Source organism: Protobothrops mucrosquamatus, unplaced genomic scaffold (genome assembly GCF_001527695.2).
Source record: "Protobothrops mucrosquamatus isolate PMUCROS unplaced genomic scaffold, P.Mucros_1.0 scaffold_217, whole genome shotgun sequence".
Lineage (NCBI taxonomy): Eukaryota > Metazoa > Chordata > Lepidosauria > Squamata > Viperidae > Protobothrops > Protobothrops mucrosquamatus.
The window spans coordinates 699937-714633 of NW_015386293.1; the positions used below are offsets into that span (position 1 = coordinate 699937).

Below are 14697 nucleotides of genomic sequence, written 5' to 3' on the forward strand. Positions count from 1 at the left end.
AGGAACAAGAATTAATAGAGATTATTTTACTGAAGCAGAAATTTGAGAAACGTGAGGCTGTTGTTCATCATGAGATATTGAAATGGATTTTTCTTGTTTATGGGATATATAGCACATTTTTTTAAATTGACAAGAATCTCTGAAATACTCCCTGTTTGATGGAATTTTGCAAAGATTTTTAACTGGGGACAGATCTAATTTCCTCTCCACTTTGGTGCTCCTTTTCTTTCTAAATAAAAGAACATAATATAAAAAGAAAAATGAAGCCCAGTCATGCCTGACAAATTGAATCTACTATAGATTCTGATGTACATATATTGCTCTAGTTCTTATTTACATGTTATTTTTCTTTTAGTAAATATGCCTAAGTACTAGGAATCTAGTTTTGTTGCTTGTTGAATTATTCTTTATTATATTGGAATTGTATGAAATATAGTATGCATATTACATACTGTTGCTTTAAATGTACACCTAAATAGAACATAAATTGATGATTTCATAATATAAGGTATAAGGACAAAGAACTATAGAAAAAATCACCATTGTGTCTTTTAGAAAAAATAGTGAAATGTTAGATATAATGGACCAATTTAGATGTTATGTTTTCAACTTTATAAATCGTAACGTATTGATTTGGAAATGAATGAATGATCCACTTTTTTTCTCCCACCCCCAATTTCTATATCTGTTTCGGTATATAAATTCTATTTTAGGTTTGGTCTATTATAAGTAGTCCTCACTTAATGATCTTAATTGGGACCAGAATTTCCATTGCTAAGCAAAGTGGTCATTAGGTGAAGTATCACATGAGCACATCACTTAGTGAGAGCAGTTCTGGTAGTCTTAGTTGTGGGCATTAGGCAAGGACCATTAGATGAGAACCTCATGGTTCTCCTGCCATGCCATGCTCACCTCTGCTTCAGTTCTCCTTGCCTGTCTCTCTCCTTGCCATGTCTGCCCTTTGGGCCACCTTTCACTCCACTGCCACAGCATGTCCCTGCTATCCCCCTCATTGCCTCCAGCTGATCTTCACTGTTTTCTTTCTCTTGCTGCTGACAAAGTGCATCCAGCTGAGATAACTGCTGGCCCTTTGTGATGCTGCATGATGCTTCCTGACACTGTCAGAAACCTTCCTGAGAAGATAGGCAGATGGTGGCAGTTGAAGTGCATGTATACATGAGTTAAATAATTATGTAATCTTCAGGTTATGTTTAAAGAGAGAGATCTGTATTATCATAAAATGGATTTCACAGTACAGATTTTAAAACTGAAAACAAAGAGTAAATGTTTTGGACTAAAGAAATATGCTGTTCAGAATATATTAGTGCCTGATATTATATGATATATGTGATATATGATGTATATCTTTTTATTTTTTTAAAAAATATATTTTCATAGAAAGTGGAAAAGAATTATGCTTTTGAGATACCAGATGTTCCTGCAAAATCTGACTATTTAGAAGTTAGGTACTCGGTAAGTAAATTGTAGTATAAAATGGTATATGGAGCCATGGTTGAAGAAACATTGAGTGCATTAGTATATATGTGTACTCATGTAATTTAAAAAAAAACCAATTTTACGCTTGAAATATTCTATGTATTAAATCTAACAGGTTAAAATTTAAAATTATAAAAAGATGCAAATACTACTCTGTTATATATTTGCTGGCTATTCTAATTTCAAAAGTGCTATTGCAAGTAACAGAATTTGTTAGAAGATTAATCTGAGGAACCAGAAAGTTATTTGGATGTCTTTACAGTGGTAAGACAATAATTCCATCAGTTGCATAGAAGCATGTACCTCCATCTACTGTATATTTCTGAATTCTGGACTAGATGACCTCCAAGGTCCCTTCCAACTTTATTATTATTATTTTTATTATTATTATTTGTTTATTTATTTATTTTAGAATCGTTGGTATAGCGCAAGCACTCTTTTTTTCTATCTTTGCAAAAATTGCTATAATCTTTTGTGAATTGATAACATGAACTGAAGGGGATTCATGCCCAATATGAACTAATTGCTTAGTTGTGCCATAGAAATATACTCATGCATTTGTGTTCCCTATAATTATAAAAATTTAAAAGTTAACATAAATACTATGGCAGGTTATCAATGGAGGTTGTTAAGATTTGGATATGGGATGCTCATGTATTTGAAGTAACTCTATCACTTGAGTCTGTTCATTGCATTACACTACAATTTCTTCAACAATATATCAGAGTTCATTGAATTCAACAACATATTAGCCATAAATAAGTCATTGTCACTCTGCTGACAATCCTCCAAACAAAATTCATCAATCTATTTTGTATCTTCATGCAATACATGAATATTTTTATATCACTTTGATTAGAAGTAATGTAAGTTTCATAAACTGCGCATTATTGCTCCTAGGAAGTTTTAATTTTTAATGCTTTACATTTCTCATGAGTATTTCAGTATGGGTTCCTGGTATAATGAGCTTTATTATTTGCGTCTTTTGTACAAACAGATGTGCAGAAAATGGTCAGTTATAAAAATTGGCAAAGTTCTGTTTTAATTTAATAGTAAAATAGTTTAATATTTCAATTCTCAGGCTGAATATTGTCGATTACCACAAGATCTGAAAGGAGAGACATTTTCTCATGTATTTGGAACAAACACTTCAAGTCTAGAGCTTCTGTTAATTAGCAGGAAGATTAAAGGACCAAGTTGGCTGGAAATAAAAAATCCACGTATGAACCTTTTCTATATTATATTTCTCTACACAAAATTCAGTCAGATACATGTAAAAGGGAAATCTGCTAAACCTTATGATTGCTGTGTATATTGTTTGGAGTCAAATAAACTGTCCACCTAGCAACAGTCAGATATTTTGTACAGCTCATATTTTTAATCATATTATTTTATAATAACATACTATTTTATAAATATAAATTTATTTTATTTATGGATACCTGCTTTATAATTTAGATGCATATAATGGATTAATATAAATATATGGCTTATATTTGAAGAGTTCAGGGCCCAGTTCTACTAACATATTATTAAACTGCAAGAGAGCCGTGGTGGTGCAGTGTGGTTAAAATGCAGTTTTGTAGGCTAACTCTGCCCATAGTCAGGAGTTCGATCCTGACCCGCTCAAAGTTGACTCAGCCTTCCATCCTTTGGTAAAATGAGAAGCCAGATTGTTGGGGGTCATATGCTGACTCTGTAACTGCTTAGAGAGGGCTGTAAAGCGCTATGAAGCGGTATATAAATCTAAGTGTTATTGCTATTACTATTGCTGCAAACTGTTACTTAGCAAAATAATTACATTAACCATATTTAAATATTAGTGTGCTTTTATTGATGTCTAAAGAAGGTTTCTGTGTTACTTTAGAGTTGTTGAGTCAGCCTGTCAGTTGGTGTAAAGTGGAATTAATGGCACTAAAACCTGACTTGATTAATGTGGTGAAGGATCTTCCTCCACCACCTCTTGTGATCATATCCCTTGCCATGAAAACAATTCAGAACACAAAGACTCATCATAATGAGGTAAGCTATGATTATTGTGGGTTGAGAAAAAACAAAATGTTGTGGTTATTTGACAAAATACATTTTCCATAGCTGTGCAAATTTGCTTTTATATCCTTCAGGTCTGAAGCACATTTTTGATGCACTCCTCATCCTTTTTTGAACACAAGACCCTGAAGCATTTGTTTTTAACTGTCTTTTTAATGATCAGTATTTTTATTATATAAATAACTTTTTGAAGATTTTGAGTATCTATTTGAAGAAAATATATATACAGTCTAATCACAGAGCAACATAGTTAATGTGGAAAATGTAGAAGACAAATGAGCAAAAAAGGAAAAGAGTATAGAAAATGAAGTTTAAAGCATTATTTTCTAAAAAGTATACAGATTTTGTTGCATATTGATAGTAACTAATTTCTAATTGTCTGCATGGAGAAGAACCTTTCCACTTAGAATAGAATATTCTTTATTGGCCAAGTGGGATTGGAATTTGTCTCTGGTGCATAAGCTCGCAGTGTACATACAAACAACAAAGTAATATAATCAAAGCTACCAATAGTGGAAGGTAATAGGAAAGATGAAAAGGATAATAGTAATACAGCACTACTACATGAGTAAATATCCTTATCACAGTGCTGTGAGAATTAGGTGTTCAGCAGAGTGACGGCATGAGTGGAAAAAACTCTGTGTCTAATTGTTTTGGCATGCAATGTTCTGTAGCAGTGTCCTGAGGGAGGAGTTGAAATACAGGTAGTCCTTGAGGTACGAACCTAATGGAGCCTGCCCATTACGATTCTAAGTCAAAAAAATTTGTCAAATGAATCAGACTCAATTTTACACATTTTTAAAACCAAATTCATTAATTGAATCAAATGGGTCATTAAATGAATGAAGATCTGACTTACTATTTCCTCCTATTTATGAATTGATCGCTGCTATCATTAACTGAGAGGCTTTTCCCACCGGACGCCCATTAGCTGTTTCCAGTGCAGACTTGGCTCAGGAACTAAATTGCCTCCAGGAAGGCTTGCAGCGATCGCAGTTGCTTTTTTTTTTTTAAACCACTTGTTGCTAATCAGCTCAAATGTCTTCAGCTGCTTGGGGTGGTGGTGGTGGAAATTTAAAAAAAAAACACTTGCCACTAATTAAGAATCTCCAGTAAGGTACCCAGAGGGAGATGGGGGAGGGATTTACAGAATTCTCAGTTTGCAACAGTAACAGAAATGGAAGGGACCTTGAGGTCATTTAGTCTAACCCACTGCTCTCACAAGAGAGTATTTGTGATAAATGCCTACCCAGTCTCTTTTTAAAAGCTTCCAGTGATGGGGCACCCACAACTTCTGGAGGCAATTTAAATTTAAAACCTAAAAGCTACAGTAATATACACTGATCTCCAAAATAAAAGCAAGGAAACACAACTATAGAATGCTTTGTGTAGATGCTGGCTAGCATTTCTACAAGCAGTTTCAAGACAAATGCAAACAAACTTTATCTTTTCAAAATACTATACTTACAAACATAATAGTTTGGAAAGTACAATACTTAAAAAGAAGCAGAGCAGTTCCCAAAGTGCTTACAAACAGTACAGTACTGTAGACTAACAAAAAAGAATATTTTAAAATACTTAAAGAAGCAATTCTAGCACTCCAGTCCTCAAGCCCAGGCAGCAGCAGATCCTCCATGCAGTACCAAGCCAGGCTGCAAAAATCACCAGATCTTGTTTGGCCATGTGTCCAGGGACAAAAAAACAAACAAACCCCTGCCAGCTTCTTAACCCCATATGGTCCAGCAAGTCACAGAGTTAAAAATGGCCACTGCTGCCAGTAGTGACTGAATCCACGTCATATGGCTACAGAGGCCTCTTTTTGGTCGCAGTTTTGAATTTCTAATGTAAGTATCCTTTCTGAATAAATTCATTCCCGTGAAAATTTGTTAAATAAATGTTCATACCTGGGGGAATTACCTATAGTTACTGTCCAGGCTGTGAGAGTCTGTAGATTATTTCTCAGCCCTCTTTCTGGCTCATGCAGTACAGATATAATGGAAGGCAGGCTGGTTGCAATAGTTTTTTCTGCAGTCTTAACTATCCTTGAACTATCCTATCTGCCTGTCCTGTTTGGTTGCTGTACTTATGCTTAATTGTCAAAATTTGAATAATAGCATTAATAAGAAACTTTTTAAAAAGTTTGCTTTTCCTTTTACTTCCCTTGCTCAAGACAAGGTTAACCTCTTAATAAAATTATTATTTTCTGTCTCTTCAAAAAATGTGTAATTGAAATGAGTTGGTAAGAAAGTATATTCTTATTTTAATTGTTGCTATGTGAAGTGTTTTGTAATTGCTCAAAATGTGAAAAATAAGAAAGTGATGAACTAATTTGTAATTAGTATGAGTTGCATAGAAAAGGTGTATTTACACAGCATACAAAGAAAAGTGTTTCTTGACAGGTTGTTCCAAATAAAAACAATATGTAGTCAACTCTGAATAATGATGCATGGTTAGATTTATTGAATAGATTACTAAATCTATGCTTAATTTAACAAGTGTTAACAGATGAATGAGAATATGATTTCATTAATGTCTCTCATTCTTTTACTATTTTTCTTTGATAGATTATGGCTATTACAGCTTTAGTGCATCACAAATTTTATCTGGACAAAGCACCACCTGAGCCTCCCTTTCAGACCTACTTCTGTGGTACGTATAATTAGAAACTTACTGTGTTAATTTGCTGTTAATTATTCCTCTGCTTTCCAAATAAATGTTTTAATAGGCTTTTGAATATCATTTGACAACCATTATTATTATTACTGTTGTCTTGGTTTTATTTTGGGCTGCCTTGCTACCCTATCAAGAACATTCTAGTTTAATGTGGACTATTTTCATAAGCATAAGCACTGTGTGAAAACTGCCCCCCCCCCCAAAAAAAAGACTTAGTGAGTTTTAACACTAGTGCTTACATTTCAAGATGGTCACTACCGAATGAAAACCCTCTCCATCTTTTGGCCTTCTCTGAAAATAAGTATAGCATTAGGGATGAGAAGCAACTATAATGAATGTGGGCAACACAATATCAATATTTACAAATCTGTCAAAGATGGTATCTACATTGATATCTAAATAAGAGTTGAATGTAAACAAATGTAGTTAATGAATTGAGAGAAGAGTTTAGGATTATACATCTTAAAGAAGATCAGTGTATATTTGGGTGTCAAGAAAAGAGCAGCAACGTTGCTTTAAATAGCTACCAATTATTTGCCATAATGTGGGTAATGATTCTTTGTAACTGTTAAAAACACTCTTACAGAAAATATGGTTGAAGCATTGTTAATAAAACAGAGACAAAAATCTGCATGGAGATCCATGATCTCTCTGAAATAGCATTTTTTCCCTATTCATGACTAGTCTTTTTTCCTATTTCCCTGGCCACAGAATACAGGGAAGCCTCTTTTACTAGTTAACTGAGAAGGACTTTTTCAAAGAGCATTTGAAATTAGGACAGGAAATTAAGGCATAACGTCTAATCCTACTTTATTAGGTGAAAATGAGAGAGAAACAAAGCTGGTAGTCTGAAGTTTATTGTGATGTAAGGATGTGAATATAGGATGTAGGTAACATTAGAAATTTTAAAGTTAATGAAATGAAATTTATAGTACGTTTTGTGAATGCATGAGTTTTATCCAATTGGAAAAAGCAGCTAGGAAAGGTTTATTTCCTGTACTTATGTCTTGTAAATAAAAAGTAAGGAGATTTTGAAGACTATAGTAATTGAAACAGAATATGAACAGAATTGTAGCTGGGTGCTTGTAGAGAAGTTAAGTCTAGTAAACAAAGATTGTCTGAATTATAATTGAGTGGGATAAAGAATGTCAGTGGGCATAGAAAACTGGTGGAGAAACTGCACTCAAATAAATATTATGCTTAAAATGTTTATGAGATATCCAGTTAGACCTATCAGTTAACATATAATCTGAATCTGGAAAATCAATGAGATCTGCCATAGAAATATATAGTTTGGAGTCATCAGTGTATGATGTAATGAATATTGGTATTCAGTAGTATTGGATGTACAGTATATGTGTTTGTGCATGTCTCCTCAAATACATGCAGAGAATAAGGGTCAAAAGAACAAAAGTGATCAGAAAGGAATAAATGAGGTATTTCATGCAACTTTCATCAAAGCATTGTAGAATATGAATTAAAATTTGCTTCTAAAGTATGGCATTTTGGTTTACTTTTCTTTAATATATTTTGCAGTTGTTTCCAAACCAAATGATTGCATTTTCCCATATGATTTCAAGGAAATCCTTAAACAAAAGGTAAGTTTAGTTTTCTCATTGCTTTGCATTCTGTAACTTTCCCCTTTGAAAAAAAATAAAGTTTTTATGATGATAAAGATTCTTTCCACTAGATCAGCGGCACCCAACCTTTTGGGCACCAGGGATCAATTCCGTGGGGAGAGGTTTTTCTGCAGACCGGAGGGGGCATGGTTTCGCATGCTGCCTGCATCCCGTGGATGGGGCTTCACTTGTTTGTGCAGCCCAGTTTCTGGCATGCTGCGGACCGGGGTTGGTCCATGGACCAGGGTTTGGAACCACCATAGATGGTGATGAAAATGTTGATTCTGATTTTTTTTCCTAAATAAATATTTTATTAACAGAAACTCACTGTCTCACTTCAAGAATCATATCCAAGGCCCTGGAAATAAGTCAGTTTGTTCCGGGATATTCCCGTGATTGTGCAATCCCAGATAGTGAATCTGGAATATAATTTGGGAAAAAATATATTTGTTTTCCTGTAATGTTGAAAAATCCCAATTTCTTTTTGTCTGTTTGATTGTGTACCTTCAGGTTGGTATTAACTCTTAGTGATCACATACTCTATGACAATCTATCCCACACATGACCCTTCAGGTCTTTCCGCAGGGCATTCTTCACCATTATAATTGAGTTGTCCTTTCCTCATTCCTTCCACCTTTCCTAGCATTATAGATCAAGAGAGCAGAGGAGAGTATACAGGATGGTCTCAATCCTTTGCTGACCTGGAGCCAGTCTGTTTTATTATGTTCCATATGCACTGTGGTTTCCTGCGTTATGTAAATGTTGTATATGAGGATGAGATATTCTGGGACTTCCATTTTCCTAAGCACATTCCACAACTTGACAGGATTGATTCAATTAAAGGTGTTTCTATAATCAATTAAGTTAGGTATTGTTTTTGGTATTCCTTGTTTTTTTCAATTATCCTGTATGCATCAGCAATAATGTTATTTGTTCTTTGGCTTTCTCTAAAGTCAGCTTGAACATCTGGCATCTCCCATTCCATCCAGAGATCTAATCTATGTTGGATGATCTTAATATTCTTTTTTTCTCTAGTAATGTTGAAATGATTGCTTGGTTTACTATAGCAACGAAGCAGATGGGCAGAGAGTTAGACTCCAGTTGCCCATGGAAGAGTTTTCATGATAATTAGATTAAATACAAAATGGGGCCTCCTTTTAGGCTTATTTAATATCCTTCTGTATGACTCTTGAGGCAGATTTCCTGATAGAAAATACTTGCCTGTTCTCTGGATGCAGTGAAAGCACGAAACAACCTCAGTAATTATCAGTTTCATATAGGTTCCTTCTAGCTTATAGATGTGTACAGAATTTACAGAGAAATGAGAGCGCTACTTGTTTACCCCACTTTTGCCTTTTTTGTCTGTTTAAAACATCTAGTCTAGGATTGGCCCCTTGCTTAAGAGAAATCAGTCCCATCACTGAAATAGTGCCATCTTCTGGGGCTCAGGAGATGTGCGTTCTCCACTGCAGGTTCTGCCCTATGAAACAGTTTTCCATCAGAGAGCCAGGTGGCGGCAACCCTGTTGGTCTTCCAGAAGGATGAAAACCCCCAGGCTTTTCACACAGGCATTAGGCCAGGTTGTTCTTGGAGCCTAATATTGATGAATGTGTGATTGTATTTTGTATTCTTATTTTATTAAGATTGTTGCATTTGTTATTTATGCCATCTTTACTGCTTTTGTGTATGAGCCAACCAGAGTTATTTGCTTAAGATGGTGGCATATAAATTTGCTAAGTAAATAATATGTTTAATGCTTCCTTGAGCACAAGGCAATTACACAATTACAGTGAGTGAGACAAGAGCAGCTCTTCTTGAGCTGGCCAGCTGTAGTGATAGGTATATATGCCTTGGTTACATCCCATCTTAATTGCAGTGTTTTCTATTTCTGATTGCTGTTAAGAGGCGAGAATTTGTATCAGAGTCTGGTACAAAATGCAATAGGGAAGCTGTTCATGGGTAAAGAGTTCTAGAATTGTATACTTCCTATACCAGGGATGGTAAACCTTTTAGAGATCGAGTGCCCAAACTGCAACCCAAAACCCACTTATTTATCGCTGTTTGCCAGGTGGGCATGGCCCACTGGGTGGGCATGGCTGTGGTGGTCATGGCAGACTGGGTGGGTGTAGCCAAGGTGGGCATGGTCACCTCAATGTTGCTCATGGGGAGGGATGCCTGTGGAGGCCAGGCAGGGTTGGGGGAGATCCAGGAGGTCTCTGGCAGGTGGGGTGGTGGGCAGGAGGCTCGTCCTGCAGGGTGAGGCAAGGCAAGGTGATGCAGGGGCCGTGGCGGCGGCTGCCTGACACCATCGGCCCCCACACACAGAGGCCAGTGAGCACATGGGGGCCGACGGTGTCCGTCAGCAGCCACAGCCTGCCGGCCCCTCGACCGGCACACTCTGGGGCTCCGCAGCCCGCGGCTAGCAGTTCAGAGAAGCCACCTCTGAGCTGGATGGATGGCCGACAGCTGAGGAGGCTATGCAGTGGGTCGTGCCCAGGAAAAGGAGAGCATGTGAGGCCAAGAGGGATGGGACAGGGGGGAGGGAAAACAGCCGTGCTGGGATGCATCCGGCCACGTGGGACCTCAGCGAGTTAGTGGGCGGATGGTTGAAGAGCGACAGTTGCCATCTCCGGGGCATGGCACGTGAGTGCCGCCTCTGGCACGCGTGCCATAGGTTCGCCACCACTGTCCTATACTGAAAGATCTGTGCTAGCTACTAGCTGCTTGCTGGGCACAATTTAGATTATCTTTACTGACTTTCAATGCAGGAAACAGCTTATACTCAATCTATGGGATTTCCTATCTTATTATTTATTTATTTGTTTATTTTTAATATCCCTCTTTCATTTGGGCACTTAGTGGTATACATAGCATTTGATCCTTTATTTCTCCCCACAACAGTCCTATGAGGTAGGCTGGATTGTCCAAGAAGGTCTGGATAAAAATAACCCTGTGAGCTTCTATAAGTAAAATTAGGCTAGAATAACCTGATTTTTGTTCCCCACTCTCCCAGTATTTAGCATGTTGTTAAAAGTGCATCTTGCCATTTTTGTTCATTTTAATTGTTTATTTCTTTTTTATTTGGTGTTTGACATTTATCTGTATTTTGGTTATGTCATTGTTTTTCCTGCATTTTGCATTATAACTATTGTAAGCAGCCTTGATTATCAAGCAACCAGAAACAAAAGTATACATTTAATAAATAAATAAATGGGTAGTTAGGACTTTACATATTAAGTATTCTGTTGTAATCTAGTATGGATTTCTGGATTTAGTTAATCTATGTTTTAGTGATACTAGTTCCAGAAGATAAGTATGGGATTACAATAAATAGATTTTTAAAAAATCATTTTAATTTCTGGGGTAGTAATAGTTTTTGTTAATTTTGTTTAGAATGGCAAAATAGAAATTGCCACAACAGAAAGAACACTACTGGGTTTTCTTCTGGCAAAGATTCATAAAATTGATCCAGATGTTATTGTGGTAAGTAACTGTTTCTGTAATGATCTTTTCCCTATTTTCAATGGCTGGATTTCTCAAAATATTGAGAAATATTTTGGAGAAAATATTGTAGCTAGTGAATGAAAGGAGGTTGCTCCTTAGAGAAGGAACAATCACCACCACTGTCTTCCCATCTCATTAGAAATATGGGGATTTACACTAATTCAATTTATGTCTATTACCTTGCTAATCACAGACCGAGTGCATGTGAATGAATATACTGTATAGATGAGATGGCTACTTTTTAAATGATCCAGTTTTTATCAACAAGCAAGCAGGCAAGAAGCCCCACTGTCCGTAAGCTACTCCCTGCTGCACTATCCTGGAAGGATGAGTGATAGAGGGAATAGGAGGAGCTGCTGCTTTCTCTTGCAGATTCCCTGCTCCCTATTAACCTCCCTGTTCAGGGAAGAAGTGACTAAGCATTTCAACCATTTGGATTGGGATAATCAAACTGCTGTTTTCCAGTTTTCATGAAATGTTCAGGGAAAAAAAAGACTTTCTCATTCACTATTTGATCAGTTTTTATTCGGTTGTTTTGCCTTGATCTCAATTACTATATTTTTATTCTTAATGTAAGGGGAGCAGCAAAAGAAAGAGAGTGTTAAAAAAGCATATATAGCCTGTTGTGTGCTTTCTAGTGTGTATTTACAATGCAACAAGAGGAGACAGAAATCATACGTATTTGCACACATAGACGTTACATGTTTTTCCATTAACAGAAAAATACAGATTCCTTTCAACATAATGTTGGAAGGAAATTTTGTGAAAGGATTAGGACTCTTCCCCCATTTGCAAAATAATTCTTCAAAAATACAACAGAAAGGGACAAATTTGATATATGTGTGTAAATGTGTGTTTGTGAAAGCTGGCCAAAGAAAAATAGAGTTTGAAAATGCACCAGAACCAGGGACTGCATATATCCCTGTGGAAGAACCAGTTAGGTATTATGTTTCCCCGAAAATAAGACCCGGTCTTATTTTTATTTTTGTCTCCAAAGAGGCACCAGGTCTTATTTTGGAGGGGTGTCTTTTCCACTCCGTGGCGGTGGCACCTACAGCCCCATCCAGCTGGCCCACTTCTGTGGCCGAAGGAGCAGCTTCATTCAGCATTTCGGATTCAATCTGTAGCTCGATTCTCGGCTGCAGAGGCCTTCCAGAAAGGCCTCTGATGGCGAAATGCAGGTCGGGGGACAACAACGCAAAAGAAGTGGGCCAAAGAGGAGGGGCAGGTGTCAATACATGGAAGGCCTGGTAAATGGGTGCAGGGCGTGTGAGGCAGCTCCACCCCGCACCCCCGCTCTAGCTTGATTTTTAGGCATGCGCCTCGCCTCCAAACAAGGACTTATTTTGGGGGTAGGGCCTATATTAGGCCCACCACCAAAAATCAAGCTAGGGCTTATTTTGGGGGTAGGTCTTACTTTTAGAGAAACACGGTAGTAGTTTGTAATGTTATAAAGTCTTCCATTCTAAGAGTGCCACCATCTTCTTTCCCCTTGACTCTGAATGGAACTATAGAAAAAAAAATCCAAAACTCAATGCATCCCTCTCTTGTTATGTTAGTAAAATTCCACCATTACTTTTACTGCTGAATATAAAGTGATTTTGGTAAGAAAGAATTGATTTTAGAGAGAATGATACACCTATGCTATATAGACACTAGTTCTGTTCTTTTTGAAGCAAGCCTTCAAATACTATAGACATTTATCATCTGTATAGTTTTGTACTGAATATATTGAGCAAATTATTCTGGGCATTAATTCATTGATTCATTCATTCTTTTTCAGGGCCATAATATTTATGGTTTTGATCTGGAGCTTCTGCTCCAGAGAATTAACTTTTGCAAAGTTCCTCATTGGTCCAAGATAGGTCGACTAAGGAGATCAAACATGCCAAAACTTGGGGTAAAATGCTACTTACATCTAAATTGCTTTACGTGATTAAAAATGAGTTATTTTAACTGCTGTATTACATTGTCATTACTAAATAAAGTCAAAGAGGTGATGTCATGTGACCATGCCACTTAGCAACAGCAGTGCTGGCAGTCTTGATTGCCTTGTTAACCATGGATCTCATGTAACTACAACATAAAACTTCCTGCTGCCTTCACCATTGACTTTGCTTGTCGGAAAGTGACAGGATATGTTGGAAATTGCAATCACATGAATTTGGCTCATTGCAATGTCTTAATCATGAGCCGGGTACCAACTCGGATCACAATCACATGACCTGATCATGGGGATGCTGCGACAGCCAGAACTCTGTTGGCCAATAGTAATTATCAGTTGTTCATTTTCATCATAAGTTTGAATGGTTCCTGAGTTGAATGAACACCGCCTGTATATCTAATGTAATGCAATCAGATGTACCACTAATGCTACTTTGCTTTATTTCTCCTTGGAAGTTTTGTTTATCTTCCAAATTTGTATCAGAGTTTCCCTAAATCTTTTGAAGTGGGATTGGGCAATGTGATAGAGGGAAGAAGTGTCCAGCCACTAGTGCTTGTTCCATTAAAAAAACATTGTATATACCGTATATACTCGAGTATAAGCCGAGTTTTTCAGCCCATTTTTTGAGCTGAAAAATGCCCCCCTAGGCTTATACTCGAGTCAATATTTCCCCCCAGTTCTTTGTGGACTTACAATATCCGAGCACCGTTTAAAGAGACGCCGAAGGAAGACGGTGCCCAACTGCGCGCCTTTCCCCCTTGGCGGGGTGGTCTTTTGCAAAGTCTTTTGCTCGGATATTGTAAGTCCACAGCAGCGCGGGCGGCAGCAGCAGCGGCGGCGTCTCCCGCTCCGAATTCCAGGCTGGAGTCAAGCCCTTTTCAAAAGCGCCGGCTTGGGAGCGAAAGCAAAAGGGGCGGGGGAGTGGGGCTTCGTTCACGCGCGGATCCCCTACGCTCGTATTTATTTACCGTATTATGCCCCGGCTGGCGGCGGCAGCAGAAACAGCAGCAGCAGCGCCTCCTTCCTCGGTTAGCTCCGATTCCCTCCCCCCGTGTCGCCTCTGAGCTGCAGGACTCCGCCGCTTGCTTTATAAACCCTTGGCCGCTGCTCCATCTTTCCTTTTCCCACCAACCGCCCCCCCTCCCTCGACCCCTCCCGCTTTGCAGAAACACCTGGATAGTGAGAAGCTGGAACCGGGCGGGCGAGAGAGGCGGGCAGAAAAAAAGGGGGGGAAATCCACACACGCTCGCGCAGGGAAAGGGGAAAACGGGTGGGCCGGCCGGCTCCCCTCTCCTCTTTGTGTGTGTGTGTGTTTGTCTCTCTCAATTCCCCCCCACCCCAAAAGCGGGGAGGGGGCGACCTTGCAAAAGGGAGGGGGCTTCTCCCGGTTGCGGGGAAGGCTGGAGGTGC

General features: G+C 38.0%; 1 protein-coding gene across 1 annotated transcript in view; it reads left to right on the top strand.

Annotated features, from left to right (window-relative positions):
• Positions 1–3333: 3333 nt before the first annotated feature.
• The window catches only part of LOC107298323 (DNA polymerase alpha catalytic subunit), a 14827-nt gene continuing 3463 nt past the window's right edge, over positions 3334–14697 (top strand). The window contains exons 1-5 of the mRNA XM_015827699.1: positions 3334–3519; positions 6111–6195; positions 7756–7817; positions 11232–11321; positions 13126–13242. Coding sequence (XP_015683185.1) covers positions 3334–3519; positions 6111–6195; positions 7756–7817; positions 11232–11321; positions 13126–13242 — 540 coding nt within the window. The remainder of the gene's footprint in view (positions 3520–6110; positions 6196–7755; positions 7818–11231; positions 11322–13125; positions 13243–14697) is intronic.